This window comes from Calonectris borealis, chromosome 20 (assembly GCF_964195595.1).
Source record: "Calonectris borealis chromosome 20, bCalBor7.hap1.2, whole genome shotgun sequence".
Taxonomy (NCBI): Eukaryota; Metazoa; Chordata; class Aves; order Procellariiformes; family Procellariidae; genus Calonectris; species Calonectris borealis.
The window spans coordinates 7,637,698-7,664,658 of record NC_134331.1 but is presented as its reverse complement, the minus strand read 5'-3'; the positions used below and the strand labels follow the sequence as shown (position 1 = coordinate 7,664,658).

Below are 26,961 nucleotides of genomic sequence, written 5' to 3'. Positions count from 1 at the left end.
CTCCCAGCCCCGCAGCACCCATGGGTGCTCTCCCTGGCTGCAGGCTTCCTTCACTAACGAGCGGGTGATGAAAGCCGCACTGCAGATCAGAATGAATCACAAACCTGGCCGGCTGCAGCCAATCCTGCAGCTTGCTGGATGCTGCTTTAATTTGTTTAGTGCCCCTGGCTCTGGAAACGATCTTTCGAAATACAAGCTCTTACAGTAGAAATGAAACCTCAGCAGGTCTCTAACACACCCTCAGCTCTGCCTCTTTTGCAATAGGTGTGATTTTTAAAATTTTTATTAATTTTTTTTCCAGGATACAATAAAAATTCCCTGAGGCTTGGTGCAACTTAGGTGCGAGGTTTCCATCCCTGTGGGTTGCTGCAATGATGTGCTGTTACTGGAGGTGCTGAGCCTGTTCCAGTTTGGGGCTGGGGTACCCCGGCGATGGGTATAGCAAACCTGCCATGTCTATGGATTTGCTAGATGTCAGTGTTCATCAAGGTTTTGGTGGATCTGTTGAGCCGATTTGGTTTTTGCTTAGGAGAAATTACAAAACAAGAAGAAATCCAGCACCCCAGAGGGAAGCAATGTGTTTTTAGCCTTCCTCCATAAAGAAACGGGGCTCAGGAGGTGCCGGTCTGTGCACAGTCATCCCCAAAGCTTTCGGGGTGCCTGTGCTGTATCTGGGTGATTAGTTGGGAGGCACCAATGGAAAAGGGAGGAAATTCTTACAAAATTCATGAAAACAGCCGAGTAGAGACCTGTGGGGGTCAGGGCCGGGTGCCACGGCTGCTGGGCACAGATTTGGGGTGACTGGGTGCCCTTGGGCTTGGCATCTCCCCCCTCCCCCAGCACAGAGGAGGGTGCCAAGCGGCTCAGCAGCAGCAGTTTGGGCAGGCAAGCAGGCAGGCGCAGGCACGCAGCTGCGCAGCTGTGCACTGCCCCCTCCTTCCCGCAGCCTGCTCCTTGCTGTGAAAAAGGCCGTTTTTCTCCCCAAAACGGCTCCCTCACGGGACAGGCAACGTTTGCTCCCACTCCCCAGCAGAAGCGAAACCCTATCCCCATCCTCGGTGCTCCACTTGAGTTTCTCGGAGCTATTTCTGACACTCAGCTCCTTCGTCTCCAGCATTTCCACTGCCTCTCTCCATCTTTTTTCCACTCCTTCCTTCCTCTGCCTGCCCTCACCTCCCCGTGCCCTCAGCCGAGCGTCCTCCCCATGGCCCTGCCGTGACGGCTGCTCCCCGAAATGGGCCGCCAAGGTGGATTATTGCCATTGCTAATCTGCATTCTCCCTCCTCCCTTGCTCCTCCTCCCTTCTCCAAATTGCTGCTGCACAGCACTGGTGTGTGGTGCCGCACGGGCTGGCCGGCTGCCCTGAAACGGCCAGTGTCGGGAGAGCCACCGCGCTGGGGCTGGCGTGAGTAGGGCTGCAGTGGCCGGGTGGTGGCCAGGGTGTCCCCAGAGTGGGAGGCTGGGTGGCTCTGCTGCTGTATCCGCTGGCTGCGTCCTCCTCAGGTTGTTTTTTTTTTTCCATCCCTGCCCTTCCTGTGTCCTTCGGCAGCCGCAGGAGCTGGGAAGCCCGTCTGCAGCGGGTTGGTGTGCTGTGGGTGCTCCCCTGTGGGTGCTCCCGTACCCTGCGTGGCCTCTGCTTGGCAGGGAGATGCCACTGGAGAACGGAGACCCGGTGAGGTGGAGGGGACAGCGGGTCAACAGCGAGGTCAGCAGTACCTCCCAGCTCACGGGGACGGGGGACCCCCAACCCCAGGGCACACCAGCTCCAGACAGCAGCAGGACGGAGGCGATGACAGAGGGCTGGGAGCTGGGGCCAGCACTGGGTGATGGACACATGACCCCCGGGGGGGCCCTGCAGCAAGCGGGGCAGGAACCACGGCGGCGTGAGGAAGCCCTGATGGCTGAGCTCTCGGAGCTGGTGCAGAAGGTGGTGAAGAGCAGCAGCTGGTGGGAACGGCACGGCATGGACATCAGCATCCTCGCCTGCAGCTTCTTCCTGCTCCCGGCAGGTAACCCGGATCAGCCCCCCAAACAATGGCTGGGGGTCCCGGGGGGCAGGGGTCTTGCCTCCTCCTCCTCTCATCTTTTGCATCAGTGGTGCAACTTCGTTTGCGCTGGAAGCTTATTAGCAGCCTATTAAGCCTGTAACAAAGCCACAATAACCCCCTCACCCCACACCATGGGGCCCCCTGACCCTGCTGGAAACCTGCAGTGGGTGACGGTGGCATCCGGGATACAGCCTGGAGTGAGGGGACGGTGCCTGGGCAGATGGGCGCAGGGCAGAACAGGGAGCAACGTGTCCCATCTGTGCCCCATGGCAGGACAGCGAAACCCTGGAGGTTTTGGTGACGATGGCCATTGCAGGTGCAGGGGAACATGGGGGAGCACGGGGCTCCGGCGGCATGGTTGGAAACCTGCAGCCGGTGCCTTCTCTTGCTTTTGAACTCCTGGGGATGCTGAAATCCTGGCAGAGTTGTATTTGTCACCAGTGGGATCCCAGCTGGAGCTGTGGGCTGGGACCTGGCACCAGCAGCGCCCGGTGCCTTCGTGGCTGGAAGTGGCCAAACCTTCAGCAGGATGGCAAGCGTGGCTGGTCTGGCCACGCAGGGTGGTGCAGAGGGAAGCTTTCTGGCTTGGGCAGCTTAAATACTTGTAACTACGTCTGAAAAACAGGTTTAGGGCAGCGGCTGACATGTTTGGGTGTAGCAACACCTCCAGCCTGGCTCACAGGTGAGGAGGGCTGCAGCACGTGTGCGTGGCCAAGATCCTGCCCATCTGGTTTCTCCACAGGGTTCCTGTGCCTGCGGTCAGCCCAGGCCATCCCTTTCCTGGTGGGTGTCCTCACCCTTGGCGTGGTGCATCACACCCTGACTGTGAAGGGTGGCCACCTGGCCAGCCACAACGCCTTGACTGAGTCCAAGTCCTGGGGCAAAGTGTGGGCCATCTTCTTCATCGAGGTGAGCGGGGCCACAGGGTTCGAGTGGCAGGCCCCCCAAAAACCCCATCGGCATCTTGCCAGCACCCCAAGCCTTTCAGGAACAGTCACCAGAGACCAAGATGTATCCAAACCTTCCTGACCCAAGTGCGGGAGAGTTGAATGAAAAGTGATGCTACACCAGGGAGCACCAGGAACATCCCTGCCTGTGGGGCTTTGCCTGGAGGCAGCAGGGTGGGAGGCGAACCCCTGGCTGGGGACAGCCCCTGTGACATGCTGGGCTGTGGGGTTTTGTGTCGGTCCCCTTGGCCACGGGGCTGCAGAGCAGGATAATGCATTGCAGGGAATGGTGGGAATGGTTTTCAGTACTTAACTCTAAGAAGTCCATTTCCAGACTGGTTTGGAGTCTGTGGGGTGCAGAGCATCTTCCCTGGGTGCAGGCATCTCCCTGGGTGCAGAGCATCTCCCCTGGGTGCCTCTCCCGCGAGCCCCAGCCAGGCGGTGCCCGACCCTGGCGCCACGGCTGTTGGCATTGCCTCCCCTTTCTCTTCCCTCCCAGCTCTGCTCAGCTTTCACAGCCGAGCAGGCCACCTACAACCATGTGAAGATCCACCACGGCTACACCAACATCATCGGCCTGGGGGACTCCAGCACCTGGAAGCTTCCTTTCCTGAATCGCTACATCTACATGTTCATCGCGCCTCTCGCGGTGCCCATCATAACCCCTCTGGTTGCTCTCAGTACGTGTCCCAACCACTTTGGGATGGGGTGTTGGGTATGGTGAGCTTGTTACTGTCCAGGTCTCACGCCACCAAAGGGTCCTGCTTTGGAGGCATCACATTAACTACACCAGCCCACAGCGTGACACAGGTCTGCAGCGAAGGCAGGCGATGCTGCACCTGCTCCAGGGAAGGCATCTGCTGCATCTCTCCTTTCTGATGGTGCTCAGAAACGCTTCACATTTTCCTATGTTGGGTCAAGAGTTGAAAGCTCTGGCAAAAGCCATCATGAGCCCGAAGTGCCCCAAATTTGCTCTCCTGTAATTCAGACCCTTGGCCATAGCAGGGTTCAGCATCACACACAGGTCTCTGGCCAGCCAGAGCATTGCACGGGGTGTGTTTGCTGCCTATGTATGGGGTGGAGGTATGGGGGGGGGCCGGGATGGGATGAGCTCGAGCAGACAAAGCGGTGGCTCAGGGGAAATAATGGTGCCAGGAAACAACTGGGGAGAAGAGCCCAGAAAATAGTAAGAGACTGAGGAAGCCCAGTCTGTTGGGCTGGACACACAGCTCTGGGCAATGCCAAAAGTGCAGATGATGACTTGGCAAGTTGTAAGAAATGAAAATGCAGCCAAATCCCCATGTGATGATGCACACTTGAAGCCTCTGCCGGGGCTGCAGCCTGCAGGGCACTGCCATGGGTGGGGCTCTGGGCCCCAGCCCCAAAAACCAGCAAGTCAGCAGGACTGGTGGGTTTGAGCCAACCTGGAGGATAGGGAAAGGGAGATGAAGAATGGGATGGAATGGGATGGGCTGTAGGTTTATCAGCATGCCGGGAGCCTGACCGCTGGAGCAGCAGTGGTGGGGAAGCATCAGCACCTTGCCCATGTGCTGCCTCTTCTTCCTCACACAGATTTGTTGAGGAACGTGGAGTGGAAAGCAGCTCTCCGGACCCTCTGCTGCATGTTAGTGGGTCTTTACTGCCATTACTGGCTGCTACTTCACATTTCGGGCTTCCAATCACCGTGGTCTGCTCTGCTCTGCATGCTGCTCACCCGCTCCCTCCTGGCTCATCCCTACATCCACGTCAACATATTCCAGGTAGAAACCTGAAGCTCTGAGATATCATGATGGTGCTGGAGACAGGCCAGCCACCACCCAGTGCCAGTGACATAGCCCTGACACTGCTGGCTGGAGCTTGTGTCAGCTTAACATGAGCGGCCTCAGTTGTCACCTCCCTCGTGCCGATGTCATCATGGGGATGTCAGGCTGGTGGTGCTAGGGTACACAGTGGTGGCCCTGGTAGAACGTCAGGGCAGATGGGTGCAAAGGGCCAGAGGGTGACGTCCTCTGCGGTGGCTTGCAGGACTGGGGGGTTGGTGTGTTTGCACATGTATGTGCAGTTGGTATTGCAGATCCTGGAATAGAGAGAGGCTGGTGGCACACAGTGTGGGTGGGTTGGGGGACAGAGCCTGGTGGCTCTGTGGACAGATGAGCGCAGGATGGAGTGACTTTACGGACGAACCCAGTGCTGGGGTTGGCAGCCAAATCCCAAAATGTGGCTCAGCCTGGCTGGTGCCTTCATGCCCTTGCATGGCCGGAGCAGCAGCTTGCTCTGCCGGGAAGGGGCTGGGCGGGGGGGCGTGATGGGTGCCACGGAGTCCCCACCTCCCTGTCTCACAGCACATCGGCCTCCCCATGTTCGCGGCTGATCAGAAACCCAAGCGGATCCACCTCATGAGCCTGGGTGTCCTCAACCTGCCCCGCAACGCCCTGCTCGACTGGTCCTTCGGCCACTCACTCATCAGCTGCCACGTGGAGCACCACCTCTTCCCCAGCCTCTCCGACAACATGTGCCTGAAGGTGAGATGGCCCTGCGGGGCAGACAAGCATGTTGGGAGGTGACACAGGGACAAGACCATCCATCTCCCCACCATGCTGCTGCAAGCCCCCTCCTCTCCTTGCCACCAGACCTCTCTGTGCGGCTCCCCTCATGCTACAGACCTCTCTGCTTTGCAACAGCCCCTAACCCACCTCCATCCATCCCTACTCCTGTTTCTCCTGGGTTTCCGCTCCCTACTCCTTCCCCTGGTCCCAATTCCAGCCTGCAGCAGCCTCCCAGCAATCTGGGATCCTCCCAACTCTTCCCTTGGGAAAGCATCTCCAGTGCCATGCAATCTGGCATTAATTTCAGCCAGCATCCAGGCAAATCTCCCTATAATTTTGGTTGTGCCCTTACTTGTTGCTCTGAGGTGCGGGGTGTGTTCAAAACATGGGCTCCGAGCATGGGCTCCGAGCGCTGCCCTGGCTCGAGGGGATCCCAAGACATGTCTGTGCGCTGCCCTTCAGCACGGGATCTCCACTCATTTAATGCTGTGCACTTATTTTCAGTCTCAAGTCAGGGGAAAAATTAAGTAATAGTAATAGAGGGAGCGGGAGCACCAGTGCATTTTGGGTCATGCCCTTTGCTCGAGCTCATGGGGCTCGTAGGACCTGCCTCCCACAAAGGCGTGTTGCAGGGAAGGGGTAATTAAGTTGGTGGCAGCCTCCCAGCCCTGCTGCCAAGCCGGCTGTGCGGGCATGTGTGGATAACTATGGGTGCAAGTGATGATCATGCGTGGCTGGCCCTCATTAAAAGCCTCGTTAGGGCATCTCTCCTAATCTGGAGCCCTGCAAAGGCGTTTTGCCAGGGTGAGCTCCCCATGTTGCTGCAATTGGAAACCACTTTCCTCTTAATTTTCACGGCAAAGATGTTATAGCTGGTGCTGCCTTCCCCAGCCCTGTTTTGGGCATGTTGGATGGGTTTTCTGGGCACCTTGCGGGGAGCTCGGTGATGCCTCAGGCTGGAAACCTTGTACAAACGCTGGGACATCCCACATGGAGCTGATTCTGCCTTTGCCTTTGCAGATCAAACCCATCGTGTCCCAGTACCTGAAGCAGAAGAAGCTGCCGTACAATGAGGACACCTACACCTCCAGGCTCCGGCTCTTCCTCCAGAGATATGAGGAGCTGATGGTCCATGCTCCCCCCATAACAGAGCTGGTGGGCATCCAGTGAGGACGGGGCCCCAGGACTCGGGGGCTGCTTCCCACAGGGACTTGCAGCAGCGATGGCTTTAGCAGGATTTGGGCTACACAGACACGCGCCTCCATAAAGCTGTCGCATAGGAAACATCTCTCCCCAATGTCTTGCTTTTGGCTAGATAATGATGCACGGAGCCACCGCGGGAGGAGAGTCAAGCTGTGCAATGCCGGGGACGGAAAAAGGGGAAGTTATTCCCAGCCAGGGCTTAGTTTTATCCACTCTGCTTTCATGCTTGGGGAGAGGAAACCCCCCGGCTGCTGGCTGGGGCCTCTTTGCAGCAGGACCATGGGGGATGCAGCTGGGGATGCAGCACCGTGTCCGGGGCATCTGGAGCTGGTTCCCAGCTGAGAACCACCGGGATTTGTAGGTTGGAGCTGCAAATGTGTGAAGGGGTGGATCGTGGGGAGGGCATTGTGTCACTGCTGCCTGCGCTTTGTCTGACTTTGGGGTAAATCAGTCCCTTCTAGGAACAACAATTTGTCAAATTCAGCCTTAACATGTTGAAGTGGATCTTCTTTACTACTAGGTTTTGTTGCGGGAGCAAGTCATACTGGTATCCTGCAGTGCCTGGGTGCCCCATGTGGGGTATCCATATTGGGGTGCTGGAGGTCACCCCAGACCTGATCGTTGCTATTGCAAGAGGTTAGCAGGAGAATCACCTGCTGGAAGCAGGCAGGTCTCCAGGGCTTGGGAGACTTTCCCTGTTTAGTGAGGGTGAACTTGGCCCGCTGAGCCGCTGCCAGCGGGTGGGATGCTCACGTGGCTGGTTCCAATCCCCTCCGGGACAACATGCCTGGCTTTCCCGGGGCACTCTGCTGTCCCAGACCTGCAAGACCGATGACAAAGTCCAGCCCAGTGGGGAGCTGGCAGCAGAAAAGGCAACTGGTCCAATTGGGACCAGCGCTGAATCAATGCTGGCTCTGGGCTTTGTGAGGTTTTGCTCTGAGCCTGGGGTTTTGCTTCCTGATTCGTGCTGTCCCCCCACCAGGGCTGGACCCCCCCCAGACCCACAACCGTGATTTATAAGGCTCCACATTGCAAATGTGTCCTGAGGCACAGGGATACTCTGCTCTGGGGTTGCTGATGCTGTCCTGGGCTGGTGGCATCGCCGTGTCACCTCTAACCAGCCCCATGCAGGTTTATCCATCCAGGAAGTTGTGAAACATTCGAAGGGCAAATTCTCGCCCTTTGAGCATGGATCCGTAGGTGGGGCGGAAGCTGGAGGGGGGTAGCTGGGCCAAATGGCCTGAGTGTTCCCAGGGGGTCACCTGGGGCTCAGGGGTGGCAAAGACCCTCCCCAGAGTTGCCCTTCTGCCCCCATGATTAATTTCTTAATTGAGCATCAGAGCTAAATTATGCTAAATGTGCCAAATTAATGGTGCTCCTGGCTCCAGCAAGGGGGGGTGAGCGTGCATTAGCAGTGCTTTCAGTTCAGACGGGGTAATCTCAGCCTTACATGTCGCTGCTTGTGGGCACAAAATGCTCTTTCTCCTCCCCTGTTGCAAAGAAATCAAGTCCCAAAATGTTTCTAAGCATTGGTGGGAGCAACAGCCCTTTTCACAGCTGGATTTCATGGATATTGTTTAACGCAGTGCCATCTAAAGGCAAGTGTTTGCAGGTCCTTCAGCCAGTGGGAGATTACTGGTGATTTGGGAAATATGTGGATTATTCAGCAGATACAGCAAAGGTTAATGGGGAAAAGGGAGATTTCTGACCTGTGCTCAGAACTCCCCAAATTTCTGCCTCGAGTGATGCCCCAAATTTAAACCAAATGCTCGAGTGATGCCCCGAATCTTTTTGTGGTTATATTAATGCTGATATATGGAACTGAGCCTCCAGCCTCGCCTCTCTGGGCAATGGGTTGGTAATTGCTGTGTTGAGCTAAGGCTGGGGCCTTGGAGTACAGGCACAGGCTTTAAAGCCATCAGAAATCCTGGTCCTCGCCACAAACACCCTGAAGGAGCGGGTGCAGACAGAGGCATATGGCCAGCTGCCGTTCTCAGCATGCCTTTGCAGAAAGCCATGAACTAATTTTCAAGACCATGTGAGAAAGCTTGCAGGTTTTATGACCCTTATTAAAATCGGTTTCTAGCTGTAAACTCCTCTCGGTTTTAATTGCTTTTAAAAAGCCCCGTTAGTGCCCGCATGCATGCTTTGGCATCTGTACAACCCTTAAACATCTCCTGGGCCCGCTGAGATGATTTTCCTGCCTGGTGTATTGTGCAGGGGCTGAAGCGAGATGGGGTGCTCCAGCATGGGAGGTGTGAGTAGTTGCATTTGAAATGAAGCGAGTGATCAGGATTAAGAAGGAAATAAAGCAGGGACCGTGGGAGAGGCTGGGGTGGGAGCTCTGCCAGCAGCATTTGTCTGCTGCTTCTGGCACTGTTTTATCCTTTACTGAGGGGATGCTGTGGGTTTCTCCTGGCGAGCGGTGGACGGCTGCGCAGGGGGTTGGTTAAAATGAGTCCGGGCTTCGGTTTCGACCGGGAGACCTCCGCAGTTAATCACTCTTGGCAATAAAGGGGCGCCGCAATTAGCAGCCGCAGGTCTGGTGCTGACACAGGGAACCCCAGGCAGCCACGGTGCGCGGAGGCCTCGCCATAGAGCGCGGTGGCGCGGACGGCCGCGAGACGGCCTCTCCTTCCCTACTTCTCTATGGTACCGCTCGTTTCCGGACAGCCGTGGCGGTAACCGCAGGACGCCATGGGCGGGGCCACACGGCTCTGTGGGGGCGGGGTTATGCTAAGCATCGCGCTCTCCTGCCTCGCGATTGGTCGGCGGGGAGGAGGGGCGGGACAGCGGCGGCGGCGGCGGCAGCGGCGGCGGCCGGGATGGGACCGGGCGGCGCGTGCTGGAGGGGCGGTGGCGTCCCGGGCGGTGAGAGGCGGGGCCTGGCGGCGTCACGGGGCAACTGGCGCCGGGGGGGAAACACGTGCCGCGGGCCCGCGGGGTCCGGGGGGAACCGGGCCCGGGCGAACCGGGGCTGCGGGGGGAACTGGGTCCAGGAGAACCGGGGCTGTGGGCCCGAGCGGCTGCGGGAACTGTGCCCGGCGGGCCCGTGCTCCAGCCCTGGGGGAGTGAGGGACGCGGGACCGGGGGTGGACCATGCCCTGTGCTCTGGGGCGAGAGTGCTGGGGGCCCCCGTGCCCGTCGGGCCGCGACTGGGACCCCCCGGTGCGTGGGGACGGGGGCGCCTTGGGTACGGTGCTTTCTGGTGCCCTTCTCCGGGCAGTCGACAGCCCCTCGAGCACCACCGGCCCCGTCCCGGCCCAGCCGTAAGCGCCAAGGCCGCAGGCTTGGCCGAGCGCGGAGGCCGCTGGCCTTGACCTCGAGGCGTTTCCGCTTCAAACCTCTTCGGGGGGACGCGCCGCCGGGCTGGATACATAAACCCCGGCCTTCCTCCGCCGCCTGGCTGCACGCGATGGCCGGCGCCCGGGGACGAGCCCGTGTGGGTTGGTGCTGGGCTCGAGGGAAGGGCTATGGCTGGGCCTGGGAGTTAGCACCTCATGCGGCCTCACATCCTCGCTGTCCTTCATACCTCCAGGTTTCAAGCGGTGGCTGTCCTCGCCTGTCCCTGCTCCTCGTGTCTGTGTGGTGGGCAGCGGGCCCGCGGGGTTTTACACGGCTCAGCACATCCTCAAGGTACCGGGGTGGGATTTGGTCGTGGGTGAGGGCAGGGACCTGCCCACTGAGGGAGGCATCTCCATGCTGCCTGGCTCTAAGAGGGTTGGGGAGTGGTTTTGTGGGCTCCTGGCCCTGCTCCAGCCAGGTCTGTGTTGTTGGGGGGCTGCTTAGGGCAGCCCAGACCCCAGAGAGTCCTCCTGGCCCCCCTCGCCTGGGATGGGCACCACTGTCCCTATCGCTGCCTTGCCCCTGGGCCATCCAGGCTGGACCCAGGGTTGCTGCGAGTTCAGCCCAAGTGATTTTTCTAGAATCAAATAAGCAGCAGAGATCTGCCTCGCTTGGAGCTGTTGTCACCCAAAGGGGGTGACATTAACTGTGCGTTAAAGGGAACGCAGAGGACCTGCTCTCCTGCCTCTTCCTCCCCCAGTTGAATTGGGCACATGGGTGATCCTTTGCCTGGTGTCTGTAAACATTAGTGCTTTGGGTGGTCACATCTCTTTTGGGAAATGAGACCCGAGCAAAGAACTGGGCTACTGGCACAACCAGAGATGCAGCAGCTTAACCCTGTCATTAAACCATGCCATGTTGTCTCCAATACATGTCGGAAAATCACTGTTACTGAGCCTCAGGGACAAATTTCAGGGCTGCTTAATCTCTGGGAATAGACTGACTCAAAATACAAGATAACAAAAGCCTTGCAGCAAAACATCTGTCTAAAGCTCCGACCCTGCGGTGACTCAGCTCAGGAGAATCTCAGGGCATGGGCATCTCTGCCAGGGGCTGGCAGGTGGCCCGGCAGGTCCACCAGCACCCAGGGTGCGGTGCTGGGTGCTTCCCAGCCAGTGTGGGGTCCCTTTTGTCAGCCCCTGCGTACTGGATAACCACCAGGTTAGTGTGGAAGAGGGGCTGTGGGGTGGGAGGGAGGATGGAGCCCCCCATGAGATGTACTTTATAATGGTTTGAGTCACGTTGTCTGCTACACCTTGCGATCTGAACTGGCAGTAACAGGTACAGAATCATCCTGTGCATGGAAGAGCCTGGAAGAGGCTGTTTCTGACTTTGGGATCTTGGTGCAACCCTCCCTCCTGCCCTGTATTTCCTCCAGCAGCAGGGGAGCGATGCGTGTCCCTCCTGAGCTGCTGGGCTCATGTGGCCTTTCTGTCTTCATCCCTTAACTGTGACTTCCTTCTCCTGCAGCACCATGGTGGGGCCCGAGTGGACATCTATGAGAAGCTGCCTGTTCCCTTCGGGCTTGTCCGTTTTGGGGTGGCCCCAGACCACCCCGAAGTGAAGGTTAGTGCTGGCTCGGCCCCTCACCCTTGCAGCTGAACACGGTGATGGCAGTGGGTGCAGGCCAGGCAGTCGCCGTCCTTCATGGTGCCTCAGGCCTCCTGAGGTGTGGAGCTGTCGCACTGGAGAGATCCAAATCTCCTTGTCCGTGCCGAGACCCAGCAAGACCACGGCCAGGTGATATGGGACATCTGGCATTAGGGCTCTGGACAGCAGGTCAAAAACAGGGGCTTGTGACAGGAAGTGCTGTTCCCGGTGCTGGTCAGCCTGGCCTAGAGCAAGACCAAGGAGCACAGATGGGTTTCTTTCTACCAGGAAACTTTACGCTGGCAGAATCTTGCCCGCTCGCTGCAGTTGCTGTTTGCCTCTGCTCAGTCTGTACCCGTTCTGGGTGCCTGGCAACACACATATCTGCTATTAGGGGTGATGGAGTTGGGCTGTAGGTGCACATGTGGGCAAGGAGAAGTTAAACCAAGGAGCTCTTTGAAATCAATCATTTTCCTTTGCCTTGCAGTGGGCGTGAGTTGTACCCAGGGGTATCTGCTGTGTCTGAGCTGGAGTGGAGGTGATTGGAGTGGTAGGACACAGGAGATCCAGACACAGGAGATCCAGACTCAGCAATATCTTGCAATGGTTTCCTCTAATCCCTGGAGATCATCAGACCAAAATGTGTGAATCCCTTTGAGCTGAGAGATGAGGTGTGGACATAACAGATGTGGGTTTGGGGCAGCTTCCACAGTACAGCGGTATCTGTCCTGTTACCAGGCTGAGTCTGGCTGGAGCTGCAGGGGAAGAAGTGGTGCTTTTGCTGTGTAGCCCTGATCACTCAGAAGGCTTTGGGCACAATCCTGCCCTCTCTTGATGAAGTGGGTTTCAGGAAGGGTAGAGATGAGAGGCTAGCAGAGGGGGTCTGGCAGGCAGCACCCTCAATGGAAGGGGTTGTTTGGTGGGACTCCCTCGCAAACCTCACCTTTGGGAAGGAGTTTTCTCCTACAGTGGGGTTTACTCAGAGGGGCTGAAGGTATTGAAAGGGTCCTGTCCTCCCCAGGCAGGTGCAAAAGACGGATTTTCCTTTCCACAAAGGGTGGTGGAAAGAGTGCCAAGGCACAGCTGTGCTTATCTCCCTGTGAATTATCTGTGGCTGTTGTTATATAAGAGTCTCAGAATAACTGACTCAGAGAGGGGGAGAAGCATCTCAAGGCTGGGGGGGACAGGAACGGGGACCTCCTGTCAGCAGCAGACCTTGGCCCTGCTGTGGCTTGGACGTAACTCCCTGGCACTTGTTTGATCTTGGCAGAATGTGATCAACGCCTTCACGCAGACAGCGCGCTCGGAGCGCTGCGCCTACTACGGAAACGTCACCGTGGGGAGGGACGTCACGGTGGCAGAGCTGCTGCAGGCTTACCACGCTGTGGTGCTGGTGGGTACCATGCCTCAGAGCCAGGGCTGCCTTAGCTCCTCAGAAGTCGCGGGGAAGGTCGGCAGCTTTATTCCCCACTGGGATCTCGGGAAAAGGGTTTGGGTGAGGCATTTCTGGGTGCCTTATTACTGTGGTAAACTCTCCCCAGCCTTGGGACAGCTCAGATGCTATGAGGCTTGTCCAAAGCCTTGCAGGGAGCATGTGCTAGAGCATGGCATCAAATGCAGGTCTCTGAAACCCCGCTGCAAGGGGCAGCAGTTGAGGAACTTCTTCCCTGTGATTTCCAATACCTGTTTCAGCCTGACGTGGATTTGTCCCTCCTGTTCAGTCTCAGCTTGTCATGCTCTGCCTTGGCCCAAGGAGGTCAAGTTTGGCTCTGGAGCTCAGGGGGATGGGGTGGATGAAGCCCCTATGCTCAGGCTGTATTTAGCCACTCTGTTGAGCATCCTGGCCCTCAGGAAGGGTTGGCAGCCATGCAGGGTCCCTGGCAGCAGCTGGAAGGGAAGATTTGTGTTTGGTATCAAACCCTGCACACAGTGACATCTCTGACTGTGTCTGTTCCTTCCTCAGAGTTATGGTGCTGAAGGTAACCGGGTCCTGGGGATCCCAGGGGAGAACCTCTCCGGTGTTTATTCGGCCCGAGCGTTCGTGGGCTGGTACAACGGGCTGCCCGAAAACCAGGATGTGAGTACAGCGGACAGGATGCTTCCTCCCTGTCCTGCACCCGAACACAGGCATTCAGCTCCAGATTAAGTCCTGAAAGGCCCGCAATTGGAAAAGATTAGCAGGCACCACATTAAATCCTTCTTAGATGGTAGAAATGTGAGCAATTTGCACATCAGTGAGAATGGATTAGCTGAATCTGTAGGTTGGCAGCACGTTTAGACCGGGCCAGATGGAAACCTGGTGGGGGTGATGCTCTGCTTTGGCCTGAGGAGGTTTTTTGGCCAAAACTGCTCCTGCTCCCAGAAACGCCATTGCAGGAACAGGGGGAAAGGGATCGGCTGGGGTGCCCAGAGCGGCTGTGTTGCTGTGTCTGCTTGGCAAGGAGCCTGGTGTGGAGTTCCCCATCTGCATCACCTCTTTTTGGGGAAAAGAGGGTTGGAAGGGAATTTGGGTGGTGGGAGCGGGTTTGAGGGGGCGTGCATCATGGCGGCCAGGTGGATTCGCTCATGGCTGGGTCTTTCTCTCCCCGCAGCTGAATCCTGACCTGAGCTGCGAGACAGCGCTGATTCTGGGTCACGGCAATGTGGCGCTGGATATTGCCCGGATCCTCCTGTCCCCGCTGCATCTCCTCAGGGTGAGTCGCAGGGGTGCCCCGCACTGTGAAGGCAGCCTGGGGCCCAAATTCTCTCCTTGCTGGGTGGGTGCTGGTTCCCACCCATCTCAGCAAAACCCCAGACTCTCCTGTCTTTGGGCACTTTCACCAAGGAAGCCTGTTGCTCCTTGGGTGCACCCTATGGGTTCACAGTCCATAGAGTGTGATCCAAGGCTGAGGCCATGCCTTGGGTAACGTTGCAGAGCTCTCTGGATTGCTCTGCTTGTACCTAAAAGGTTGGCAATTGAGCTTTATCCTGTCCTTTCCTATGAGAAAAGAGGAGGAGCTGCTCAGTCTTTTCCACCACCAAACTAGAAGCTTTTCCTGTTGGGATTTTTTTTTCTGCTGTAACTGAGGGCAGCAGCCTGGTTCCTGCTGGTAGCACTGGGCATACTGGTGGCTGGTCCAAGCTGGTGGACATCTCCTCCCGCTGCCGTGCTCCCCTATAGACAGCTGGGAGCTGGTGTGCACCAGCTGCTCCATACAGCTGCTGCCCCAGATGTTGGCAGCAAAGGCTCTTCCTCCTGGACAAATACCACGAAGTTCATTACAGCTGTGCAACAACTTCCCGTATTAATATCTAAATTAAATAACAAAAAAAAAATCTTGGAGGCACTGCCGACCAGTGGCTAAACCCAGCTGTGGGAGCAGTGCTGTGAAGGACACGGCACTGCAAATGAGTGCCAGAGTGTACAGGCAGTTTCCTGTTAAGAATGTTGGTCTGGAGTGGTTTATTCTGGTTACCTGGTGTCCCTGCCATTGTATCTTCTCTGGAAAGGATGATCTTGTCTTCTAGATACGTGCACATGACTGAAACAGAGCATAGGGTTGCTGCAAGATGCCAACCATTGGTCGAGCCCTGGCAATGCTTGTGTTCGTGCTTGGAGCTGCCTGGGGCGGGCAGGCAGTGATTTGAGCTGTCGTTTGCGGGGGATTTCACCCAAATGCCTGTATGTCCTGAGCTGGGAAGTCACCCAACAGCATCTGCAGGCACCTCAAAGTCAAGATCACTGGAAGGCTTTGCTCTGTTAGCCCCAAGGTTAACCTGCCTTGGGTGGATCCCCCGAGGCAATTTCACAGGGTGCTGGCTTATTACCTCTAGTGTGTTATAGCCTTGGAAAGTGCATTCAATGATGAGGGACCAGCTGTGCAAATAGTTCTGTGCAAAGGGAGATGACTTGTTTTACATCCTTGCCCAGGCTCTCTGCATGCACAGCTTGCTTTTCTGCTGATTTTTCATCTTCAGAAGCTGTGCCTTCCCCCCTGCTCCCTCCAGATCTGCCCTCGTCCCACTGTCCTGTCTCTCTCTTGCAGAAGACAGACATCACTGATGGCTCCCTGGCAGCTCTCGCCTGCAGCAAAGTGAAGCGCGTCTGGCTGGTTGGGAGGAGGGGACCTCTCCAAGTTGCTTTTACTATCAAGGTAAGGCTGGGGGTGCTGGAGTGCAGCCATGTTTCCCAGCGTTGAGCCCCAGGCTGCCTGTCCCTGGTGGGGAGAGGTGGTCTAGGGATGGGTGGGGAACCAGGCGTCCTTCCTGCACCCATTTGCTGGCACCTAACCTCGACTGCTAGGGGAAAACAGCATGAGGCTGTTGGACAACCTCTCTGCACTGGAGGTAACATCTTCCTGCCTGCAATTCCCAGGAGCTGCGGGAGATGATAAACCTGCCTGGTGCCAGACCTGTTCTGAACCCTGCTGACTTCACAGGCCTAGAAAATGCTATTAAAGGTGAGGGAAATGCACGATGCTCCTCCAGCCAGGGGCTCACTTTGGCAGGCGAGTGTCCAGGAGTGATCTGGAGATGCTCAGAACGTGCATCAGAGAAACTCTGCCCTGTGCTTAATGCACGGTGTGTGAAAGCCAGGTGACCATGATGTGGCTCATCCTCAGAGTGCTAGGAGGCCATAAAGACAAGGGAACAGCCTGTTTCGTTGTTTGTGCAGCCACTTTGCTGCTTGGGGGTGGTGCTTACTCTCCGAGTGATGAGGGCAGGAGATTCAGGAGGGCTGGGGGATCTCTGCAGGAGAGATCTCAAGGCTGTTGATTTAAGAGCTTCCTGCAGAGCTAAAAAGAAAACACCGAGTTGAAGGGTGTCCCGAGACTTGCTCTTCTCCCCAGGCTGCTGCCTCTGAGCACCAGCAAGATATCTTTGATTTGTGCATCCCACTGGCCTCAAACCTCAGGAGCTCCCCTGACTTGTAGTTTGTCGTCTCAAAGGTGTCAGACTCACATTGGCATGACAAACTCCAAATGGACACTCACATACAACTGAAACTGCCTTGACGTGACCTCGGCTCTGTGCCATGTCCTTTTGCTGAGGTTCCTGACCTGAAGCTCTCTCTTTCTTCCCAGATGCCCCCAGGCCCAGGAAGCGACTGACTGAGCTGATGATTAAAACAGCCCTAGAGAAGCCTGGGGAGAAGACGATGGAGGTGCAGGCAGTGGTGGCGCAGGCAGCAGTCCCCCGGGAGTGGGGCCTGAAGTTCCAGCGCAGCCCCCAGGAGGTGCTGCCAACCACCGATGGGAGGCGGGCAAGGGGCGTCCGCATGGCCCTGACCCGCCTGGAGGTATGGGCTCGTGGCGGGGCTGGTATGGCCCTAGCAGGGCTGCAGGGATGGAGCAGGACGCTGCTGCATCCCTGCAGCCCTTGGGAATCTCTCCAAAGACAGCTTTGTGTTCCCTGGCTGGTTGGAGTGGCCACTGGCAGGCTCTCAGGGAAGCTGGTACCGCCGACAAGCCTTTCCCCATCTAAAGGGAGCTCTTTCTACGCTGCTATTGCTACAGAAAGGCCTTTAGCAAATACCCAGGGATCAAGGATGCCAAAGGGGACCAGAGGAGGCTGCTGTTCTGCATCTGGTGACTGTCTGGTAGTCAGCAGCCTCTTCCTCCCTCTCTCAGGGCTCAGGTGACTCCGCCAAAGCCATTCCCACTGGAGACGTGGAGGAGCTGGAGTGCGGGCTAGTGCTCAGCAGCATTGGCTACCGGAGCCTGCCTCTGGACCCAGCGGTACCCTTTGACACCCAGCGCGGCATTATCCCCAACAGCTCGGGCAGAGTGGAGGGTGTCCCAGGTCTGTATCCACAGAGGGATGCATGAGACATGTCGAGCGCAGCTGGTGGGTTGGGGGCCTTGAGGTGGGAAGCTCCATTCACCAAGGGCACTGATACAAGGTGGTTGCACACCTCAGTCGGAGAGTGGAAACTGAAGAAACGAGCCGCCTCTATCAGGTGTTAAGACCTGGCCCATCTCCAGCTCACATTAGGGGTGTCTGGTTTTGCAGAAAACAGTGATGAAGGTTATGGTGCTTTCACTAGGCCTTGGAGTCTGTTACTAAAGCGATACAGCTGCTTAGTGCTGGTCTGCAGTTACACAAATTGCTGTGACAGCACCATTGAAGGGCCACAATCTGTCCCCACCACAGGGGTGGATTCTTCCACTGCCTGCAGCTTGTTGTGACACCTAGGGACAGGGCAAGGACTTGCAGCCAGGAGGGTCCACAGCCACATGGACTGAGCCTGGCTGCTTTGTGTTCCCATGCAGGTCTGTATTGCAGCGGATGGGTGAAGAGGGGACCCACGGGCGTAATCATCACCACCATGAACGACAGCTTTGACACTGCCCAGTCTGTGCTGGAGGATCTCCAGGCGGGTGTGCTGGACGTGTCTGCCTCCAGAGAAAGCTTTGGGGCCGTGGAGAGCATCCTGCGCAGCCGAGGTCAGTAGTGGGGGTGTGAGCTGGTATAGCAGTGAACATGAAGATACGATGCAGCCGAACTCCTGGATCGGGGTATCCTGGGGCAACGAGTCCTGCGAGCCATTTTTAGGAGCAGAATCCGAACCAAGGAAATGTGTCATGCTGCCGTTTCATTGCTCCAAAGCCCAGGGGGAGCGGGACTTAAATTCCCTCAAACTCAGTGTCATTGCTAAGGTTAATGACCACTTTCTGGGAAGGACTGTTAAAAGCAGCATGGACCTTGGGTAAAATGTTGCTGTCAGCTGCGAGCTATTGCTCTTGAGTGGTTTTCCTAGCAATCCATCCAGGCAAGTTGGGGGAAAGATTAAAATGCCCAGGAGAGTAATTTGCTGTTGCTGTGTTTAAAGGCATTCAATTAAAATGTGTGTGTCTTGCCTCTTAACTGTCTGAGGTTTAACAGTGAACTGGAAGTGTTTTGTCCCCTAAGGTGGTGTCGTGCTTGCCGTTATTACGGCTTGCAAAGGTCTGACTGATCCGAGTCGACTGGAACCTGCCACCCCACTCCTCATGGTATTAGAAATTATTATTCCTTTGTGAGGCTGAAGTCTGACGCCATGTCGGAAAAGGGCAGGGTTTGCTCGCGCACCGGGTCCCTGTTAATGGGAAGGTAAGGCTGAACTTATTTTTACTTGGTTAACTTCTCCCTCCCGTCTCTCATTGTCACCCCAGGGGTCCGTCCCGTTTCCTTCTCGGACTGGGAGAAGATAGATGCTGCTGAAGTGGCAAGAGGCAAAGCTGCTGGCAAACCCCGGGAGAAGATAGTGGATCCTCAGGAGATGCTGCAGTTGATCGGTCACTAAAGCAGCAGCAATGGGAATGTGGCACTGGTCCAGCCAGTACTGTCCTGGGGCAACGCCAGTGGGTTACGGGCAGGGCCTGGGAGCACAGGGCTTGTGCCCGAGACTAGTGGCCACTCTGGGGAGGTGTGTGACTCTTGAGCCTTTCTAGTAACTATGAACTCCGGGTTCCTAAAGTGAGTGTTTCAAAACATCTGAGGCTGCTGGCTGGCCCTGCATCTCTGCAGCCGGCTGCTGCCCCTGGGGTGATTCTTGTCATTCGGGTCCTTCGAGCATTAACAAATTGGCTGGCACAGGAGAGGGGAGATGTGCACCTGGCAGCAGTCCTGGCCAGGCACTTTCTCCATGGCAAGTCGCATAGAGAAACTTCCTTGTGTCTTGCTGCCTCCCCTTCAAGCCTCAAGCCAAATGGCTTTGTTGCCTTGTCATTCGTGCCCAAGCAAGCTTCTTTTAATAATAATTGTTTTTTAAATAAACCCTTCCAGGACAGCCAAATTGGACCTGCCGCTTGAGTCTGGCTTCTTTGTCTGTGACTGCCTTAATCTTGGAGCAGCGAGCCGAGCTCCATGTCTCCTGCAACATGTCCCAAGGCAAGGCATCTCCTCTTGTGCAGGGAGGGACCGTTTGTTCTCCACTTGTTGTGAGCTCCAAACAGACAGACAAGGGCATTAATTTGCTTTCTGCCTCCCACAGTTAAACCCCGGCAGAGCCTGGGTCCTAGCTCTTGGGGTGGATTGGGATAACAAGTGTGTAATTGCCTTGTTCCAGATCATAAGGGATCCTGTGTTCCTTGGTACCCGTCAGCACTGACTGGTGCAAGCAATGCCTTGAGCCCTTTCACTTCATTCACTGGTGGGGTTTTTTTTGGCCTGTGTGTTTTGAAGCTTATTAAATGCTTCTCTTAGCCCAAATTGACTACGGCAACAGTGTCAGGTTTTAAGCTAGATTACAAGCTGCGAGCCATAATCTCCTCTTTATCCGTGGTGCAGGGGCCGCTTCAGCATGGCCCCCTCCCCTGGCCGTCCTGCCACCCACGCTGTCCCTGATCTCCCACACTCCCCGCGGGAGCCCTGCAGGATTGCAACGATTCCCCTCTGAGCTGTGTAAACAGTGACAATGGCAGTTGCTGGTGACTGTGTGTTAGAAACAAATTAGGCTCCATGATAGAGGCAGAGGGTAGATTGAGCCAGGGCAGCTGGTGAGGGTTTGTCTCAGGTCCATTCTCAACCTCCATCTCTGCCAAGCCCTCTCCCATGGTAGAGGGCTTGCCCACTGGGCACTGTACTCCCACCTCATCTCTGGTCCAACTTTAGGGAATGAAGATCTGTGGCTTTTCTCTTTTTTGCCTTTTTTCCCCATTCCTTTTCTATTTAAATCTCATTTGCAAGCTCATTAAGAAACTCAGGAAATGTGATACTGGGAACTCGTACACAAACGAGCAATAAAGCTTTTGTTGAACAGCTGTGTGATGTGGCTCTCGTTACGTCTTGCGGCTGATGCAGTCCTAATGCTGAACTCTTGAGCGGGAGATTACATCAGCTCTGGGTTTGAAGGCAAATAAGTGCTTTGGAAAGGGGGGTGTGGAGGCGAGGGTGTTGCGCTCAGGGTGGGGAGCAACCGTTTCGGTAGATAGCCCAGCCAGAAATGTGATGGTGAAAGGGTTGTGGCTGCATCAAATCTGCAGGTATCGGGAAGACATGAGCCGGGTCTTCCCCGGGGTTTTCTTCCACATGGCCTTGCATGTTGACACAGGGTGCTTTTGTAGCCATGATACAGGCCACCATGCTTGCGCTGAGCATGGCAAATGGCTGTTCCCAAACTGGTGATGCTTCAGAGTAATTTTTGGGCTGTGACAACGGATTAAGGGGAGCGTCTTTGCTGAGCCCAGTGTCCTTGCTCAACCCAGAACTTGGCCAAGGCCCTGGGGTTAATGCAGGGCTGTGGGAAAGCCATGAGATAATCAAGGTCAGTGAAGGGCAGTGATGGAAGACTGAGCCTCATGGGCAGAGGAAGGATCATTACGATTATGTACCTCCAGCGCCTCCTTTGTTGCCTGCGTCCCCAAACCCCAGCTGGGTGTCCTGCTGCCTCCCCATCACTGTTGGTGCTCTCCATCCTTCTCTCTGGGGACCGGGATGCATCTGGCTTCCCCGTGAAGGTCCTTATCGTTGGTCGCCGTGTCGTTAGGTGGCGCTGGGAGGCTGGTAATGGGGAGCAGAGAGGGGCTGAGCCGGGATGGAGGGGTGACCCAGTGCACCCCCGGGGTCTGGCTGCCCGCAAAGCTCCTCGCAGACTCCTGTTCACATTTGGGTGCTGCTTTTAGGCACCATTAACCTTATGGGTGTATGCTCCAGATATGTCCCCCCATGGTGGTCTGAGGGGCAAGAAGACAGCCTCACTGGGCAGCCACCTCCTCGCTCTCCACTCTCCCGAGCAGCCAGAAGAGCAGCTCAAAAGCCATTTTCTGCAGTGGGTAAGGAGCCGGGAAGGCGATGCTGTGAGTGACACCCTTCTGCTGTTGGGAGGAGGCCTGAAAAGCTGAAGTCGTTGCTGCCAGCTCTTAATGTGGACTTCCCTGCTCCGATGAGTTATGGCTCAGCTTAGCTTTAATGAGACTGCACAAAGCTGGTGGAGATCAGCATCTTGTGAGGGATGGCCTCAAGACTGGCCGGGCAAGGCTGCACGGTTCCCTTCCCGCAGCTCCTCACGCCACACTTTCCTTGGTGTCTTGTGTGCTGCTCTGAAAGGCAGCCAGGCTGGGTACGGAGCAGAGAGAACCCATCACGGTGTGGAGTGGTTGCACAGTAAGTGCTGTTCAGTTGGGTCTTTGTAACCTCCCACTGCTGCTTTGCGCTGCTCTGCTCAGTTTCCCCGGTCTGCAGCGCTGTGCAGGCTAACTCTGCTCTGCCCTCGGGCTCCGGCCTTGCATGGGCTGCCGGGCAGCTTGGAGTAATCCAGGGAAGAAACAGCTCTGAGACACCCTAGAAGCTCCTGTTGATGCTGCATTTCGCAATTACACCCAGGAGACAAGTGCAGAGGCTCTCGCTGGCTTTGTTAATAGGCTGCTTGCTGAACTTGGCCTTTTCAAATGAGCATTTAGAGGCCGTGAAGTGGGAGGTTACCTGTGCTCTGGAATAAGGGAAAAACCAGCTTGAGTCAGGTCTCTGGCCCAGCAGTGAAGAGCTCTGCTGCCATTTAAAAGCCAGCTCATGCAACCAGAAAAATCGTTGAAAAAGCTTTTCAGCAGTGTGGCAAATATATAATTTTCCAGCACCATCCCCAGAGTTTGCATGGCCGCAGAGGCGGTGTCCAGCTTTACACTGTCCCTGGCCCCTCGCTGCATGAATCACTGAATTGCGGCATCCGCTGCCGGGAGCCTGGGCGAGTCCGTCTGCGCTGGGGCTTCGCTGGGAACAGATGGCTCCGGAGAGTGCTGACTTCAGCGCTTTGGCTGAGCACAAGCATCAGCCCCTGCGCGTACCCTCCCCTCACCGCTTGGTCTCCCAGGCACATCTTCTCGTGCCTCGTGTGCTCCTCTTCTCTCCCGATCCAGCCCCAGCCCCAGGCAGGGATGGCGAACGCTTTGGGATCGGGGTACCAACTTCAGGGGTCACTGGAGTGGGTTGCCAGCCCCACTGCACCCAGGGAATAACTTCCCTTCCGGCACATCACCCCAAAGGACCCCAAGGGCATCCTTGGCTCCAGACCCACCAAAGGCTTGGTGGTTTCCACTCCTGACCTTAGAGACCCAAACCTCCTGGGACTCTGCACTCCCCAAAGTATTGCCTGTAGCCGGAGGGCTGTGCTGAGGCAGGCAGCAGTGCCGCCGGGTCCCTGCAGTGGTGGTCACTCACCCTCTCTGGGTGAGTTGCTGTGGAAATCGGGGCTGTGTGAGCCCATTTCCTGAGGCTGGGAGGGGAGCAGAGGCGAAGGAGATGTAAACTCCCAGCAGCTGCTTCAAGGAGCTATTTAGGGACACAACAGCGGCAAATGAAGTTGTTGTGAGGGCGAGGGCTGGTTACGCCCCAGAAAGAAGCGATTTCCTCCCTTCCTGGGAAAATTCCATTTCCCACTTGCTGGCTTTGGCTGCCTCATCCCCAACCTCTGGGGCAGCCCTGCAAGCACACTCCACCCCGGGAAGAGGAATTAATCCCTACAGGGATGAAACCATCCCTATTTATTTTAGCTCCCTTAATTACTGGGAGGGTAGCACACGGTGGCAGCGGAGTGGCGCTGTGATGGATCTGTGCCATGCACTGTACACAGCACCATCCCCGTGGCCTCTCTCCCCCCTTTCTCCTTGCTCTGCTTTCTGCCTCGATCGCTTTTGTGGCTGCCGGGATTCACGATACCAGCCAGCCTTGTGTGGTTATTTAGGCACCTAAGCCCTGAATACCTTTATGGGATGGAGAAGACAGGGGAGGTGGGGATGGTGCCTGGGGGGTGGCCCCAGGAGCCTCCGTGGGAAGGCAGCATGGGAGAAAGGCGATCTTCACCCACATTTGCTTCTTAAATGAGACCCAGAGGGACAGGGCGAGGCAGGTGCCCAGGTATAGGAGCGGCTGGGCTCAGACCTTCTTAATTTTTGGCCAAACTTCTGGGGAAGGGGAGTTGGCAGCCGACAGGCAGGTCTGGGATGGGTGCAGGACTGGGATGGGTGTAGGATCAGGATGAGTGCAGGTCTGGGATGGGTGCAGGACCAGGATGGGTGCAGGGCTGGGGCTAAATCTCTGGCCTGTGTCACAAGTGTCACCTGCAAGACTCAGCTCTGGCAGAGAGACCAGTGGGCATGGTGCTGTGTTTGCCCTGTGCGATGTTGGATGCCATTAGCAGGATGCAGGCGCCCATGGGGACAGCCCAAGTGAGCTCTGTCACCCAGCTGCCACTCTGCTCTTCTGGGGCCAGCTCTGGCTTTGTGCTGGCAGTGCACAGACCCGGGTCCTCTCCTTCCCAAAGTCCTGGTTTAGGGTGCACTCAGGTTAAAAACTTTTGGCCAAGTTTCTCCTACAATAGGAGGCTGATGGTAGGGGCTTGCCCTGCAGAACTGGAAATATTAAAGACACTGGCCTGAGCTGTGCAATGCTGCCTCGGCTGTGGGTGTGCCTCGAGGGTGGATGCTGTGGGTAGGGGTGTGGGTTTATGCTCGGAGCTGATGGACTCCCATTGACTCTGCAGGGCTGGGGGGACTAGAACAGATGGGGGTGGGGTAGGATGTGCTGTGCGGGGATTTACCCCAGCTTGGGATGTGAGATGCCGGTGGGATTGCGATGGGGTGCAAGGAGCCTGCATGGAGCCCAAGGCACTTCTCCGACACCAGTGTTGGCCTGGATGGGTTAGTGCAAAGCTGGACTAACATTGGCTTCCCACCATGATCCTCCCGCATCCCCCTCGCTCCCCTGGCCTGGCTGCCGGTGGGCTCTTCCCTGCAGGAGGTGGCTGCACACCGGGAGCTGTCAGAACATGGCACCTTGCATTTATCAACCTGCTTTCAGAGCTTCCTGCGAGAAAAGACGCCAGGGAAAGGTAACAAAGTGATGGAGAAGCTGACTGAGCTCCCTCTTGTTGGGGCCGCACTGTGGGTAAGGGACCTGCTGGGATGTTGAGGGTCCTGTGCCAGGGTAACACCCCAGCGGTGTGAAGGAGGAGGATGAAGGAGGGAGGAAGGCAGCTTCATGCCTGTGTTATCCCCACCCAGCCCAGAACGCTGGGCAAAGAGGTCACAGCATCCCCGGAGAGGGTGGCACCGAGGGGCTGGGGAAGTCAGAGGTTTCCAGCCAGGAGGAAAAGTCCAGCTGCACTTCACAGGGCTGTGGGCTTCATCCTGGGATGCCGCTGGTGCTTCTGTTTCAACCTGGACCTTTGTAGATATCAGGGCACCTTTTTTGAATGCAAAAAAGACTTTTGTTATTTAAATGCACAGATAAGGTATTTTGATGATTGCAGAACAGCTCCCATAAGCTGCATCATGGCATGGTGGTCCAGACCCAACGGTGGGTTGGATTTGGGGAATCACTGCATTTTCCTCCAGAAAAAGGTTGCGGGTTTTTTGTTTTTTTTTTTAAGACACTGAAGGACTTCATGGAAAAACTGAGAACCTGGAGGGCTTCAGCTCCTCTAAGTTCAAGGGGGTGCTTGGCTCTTCCTTTAGCTGGGTTTGACTCCTAAGGGAGAGGAGACGTGGCTGGGGCAGCCTGGCATGTGTGTCACCACTGGTCCTCACCCTCCGCTGCTTGTCCCTACTGCAGACACCCTCTGGCTGTGCCCAGCTGTGCGCCAGACCTGGGTCTGTCTGTCTGTCCCACATGTGGGGTTTGGGCTGTGATGGAGGGGTAAATGTCCCATGGGATTGAGGTGCTGGAGGGTCACAGGTGAGATGGGGGAGCTGGGTATTGCCCTGGGAGGGGTTTGCTGTTGCCGTCATCATCCTGCCTGCGTGCTGGCAGCTCTGCTGGGAAACTTTCTCTGTGAAGCATTACCAGGCCTGAAATAAGTGCGAGCTGAGACCCCCCCTATTGATCCAGCCTGGGAAGCAGCTGGTCTTGGGAGGGGTAAATGAGGCCCCTGAGCTGCCGGGGGAGGCACTAAGGGCGCAGGAGCAGCTCAGAGGTTCTGTGCCAGCCCCAAGGGACCAAGTCCCCGGAAAGCCGGTCCCCCAGACCAGGGGGGCGGAAGGCAGTAGAAGGGGTTAAATGCAGCCGCTGCCACTTTAGGTATTAAAGCTGAAAGCCACCCTTTTGTTGTCCTGGGAAAAGGATTTGAGGCAGGAGGACCTGTTGCTAACTCTTAAATCTCCTCTTCTTGGGCAAGAGACATGCAGTGCTGCCAGAATCAGGCAGCGGTGGGCAGCCGGGGCTGCCTGAGGCTGGAGGAGTAGGACATGGCCAGCAGGGAGCCAAGAGAGGGGTGTGAGGTCCCTGTCCCCCATTGCCCCAGGCTCCCACACCAGCAGCCTTGGAGATTTGGCTGAGCTCTCCTGCAGAGAGAGCGGGTGCTGCTTTTACAGTGGCTAAAATGAAGCCCAGGAGGAAAATGCTTTTTCCCTTTCCTCCGTTTTTGGCATCTCTTGCAACCCCGAGATGCCCTGTGGGCATCTGCAGCCCCAGGCAGTGGGTGGCTGGGCTGGCTCGGGAACAGGGACAGCGTGGGGGTCCTGCGTCGGGCAGCTCATGGATAACCGCAGGCAGCAGATTTTTAGGCAGGTTGAAACCTCTCTGGAAACAGCCTTTCCAGGCCCCAGCAGCCACAAGGATGCTGTTGCAGGTGGCGGTGCCAGGTTGGGTAGCAGCCACCTGACAGCCCTAAATGACTTGCTTTTGGGTGGTCGTGTCCCCGAGCCGGGGAACGTGCACCTGGGGAAGGCAGGAGGGCAGCGCCTGGGCATGGGCACTGCTGGCACCCTGCAGCGACAGATGGGCAGATGCTCTCCAGGGTGATGCCCGGCGTTTTGGTGGCTTTGAGCCAGGGCACAGGGAGGTTTTGGAGCCCCTGCCCCCTGTGGCAGGGCCTGAATTGGGCTCTAGCCCCTGCCAGGCCCTGCTGGGAGCCCTGGTCCCTCTGTCCGCAGCTTGGCTGCTGCAGAGCACAGGCTGGTTTTGGGGCCGTGAGGCAGACTGGCACCCAGCCGGGAGCAAGGGGAGCCCAGCAGGGCCCCTGCCCATCTCTCCCTTCCTTTGCTGGATCTCCCCCTGGTCTGGCTTGCTCTAAACCAGTGCTGCGGGATCAGCTGATGATTTAATACTGGCCCTGGTGACAGCTGGAGAATGCTGCTGCCAGTGGGGGCTTTGCTCTCTGTGTCACCCCCGCCTCCCCGTGACCGATGGGGACCCTGGGGCTGCCCTGCACTGGCTGAGGGGACCAGGGGTGGGCATCTGGCCAGTCCCCACCAGTTCAGTCAGCAAAGGGCTGGAAGAAATTTGGGGGTGGGGAATGAGTCCAACCGCAGCCGTTTGCACCCCTCCAGCTCTTCCTGGGGCTGTAGGGCTGTAGGGTGCCCGGGGCGGGGGGGGGGGGGGCGTTGTAAG

The 26,961-nt window shown here is 56.8% G+C and overlaps 2 protein-coding genes across 8 annotated transcripts; both read left to right on the top strand.

Moving 5' to 3' along the window:
• The first annotated feature begins 1,290 nt into the window (after nucleotides 1-1,290).
• On the top strand, nucleotides 1,291-7,231 carry FADS6 (fatty acid desaturase 6). Of its 4 annotated transcripts, none has more exons than XM_075169725.1 (7): nucleotides 1,291-1,405; nucleotides 1,550-2,009; nucleotides 2,791-2,957; nucleotides 3,495-3,675; nucleotides 4,568-4,755; nucleotides 5,338-5,517; nucleotides 6,562-7,230. In XM_075169725.1, the coding sequence occupies exons 2-7, from the start codon at nucleotides 1,649-1,651 to the stop codon at nucleotides 6,709-6,711; spliced, it is 1,227 nt and encodes a 408-aa protein (XP_075025826.1). In that variant the 5' UTR covers nucleotides 1,291-1,405; nucleotides 1,550-1,648; the 3' UTR covers nucleotides 6,712-7,230. The 4 variants fall into 4 exon arrangements, with proteins under 4 accessions (XP_075025826.1, XP_075025828.1, XP_075025825.1 ...); XM_075169727.1 differs by having other exon boundaries at nucleotides 1,314-1,405; nucleotides 5,371-5,517; nucleotides 6,562-6,972; XM_075169724.1 differs by having other exon boundaries at nucleotides 1,314-2,009; nucleotides 6,562-7,231.
• Nucleotides 7,232-9,541: 2,310 nt separating this feature from the next.
• FDXR (ferredoxin reductase) lies at nucleotides 9,542-19,435 on the top strand. Of its 4 annotated transcripts, none has more exons than XM_075169721.1 (12): nucleotides 9,542-9,615; nucleotides 10,283-10,380; nucleotides 11,560-11,655; nucleotides 12,950-13,072; nucleotides 13,643-13,756; nucleotides 14,271-14,372; nucleotides 15,705-15,812; nucleotides 16,034-16,118; nucleotides 16,743-16,957; nucleotides 17,289-17,460; nucleotides 17,931-18,104; nucleotides 18,813-19,435. In XM_075169721.1, exons 1-12 carry the CDS (start codon nucleotides 9,570-9,572, stop codon nucleotides 18,941-18,943), a joined length of 1,464 nt encoding a protein of 487 aa, XP_075025822.1. In that variant the 5' UTR covers nucleotides 9,542-9,569; the 3' UTR covers nucleotides 18,944-19,435. The 4 variants fall into 4 exon arrangements, with proteins under 4 accessions (XP_075025822.1, XP_075025821.1, XP_075025824.1 ...); XM_075169720.1 differs by lacking the exon at nucleotides 9,542-9,615 and adding an exon at nucleotides 9,775-9,937; XM_075169723.1 differs by lacking the exon at nucleotides 9,542-9,615 and adding an exon at nucleotides 9,848-10,184.
• Nucleotides 19,436-26,961: the final 7,526 nt, after the last annotated feature.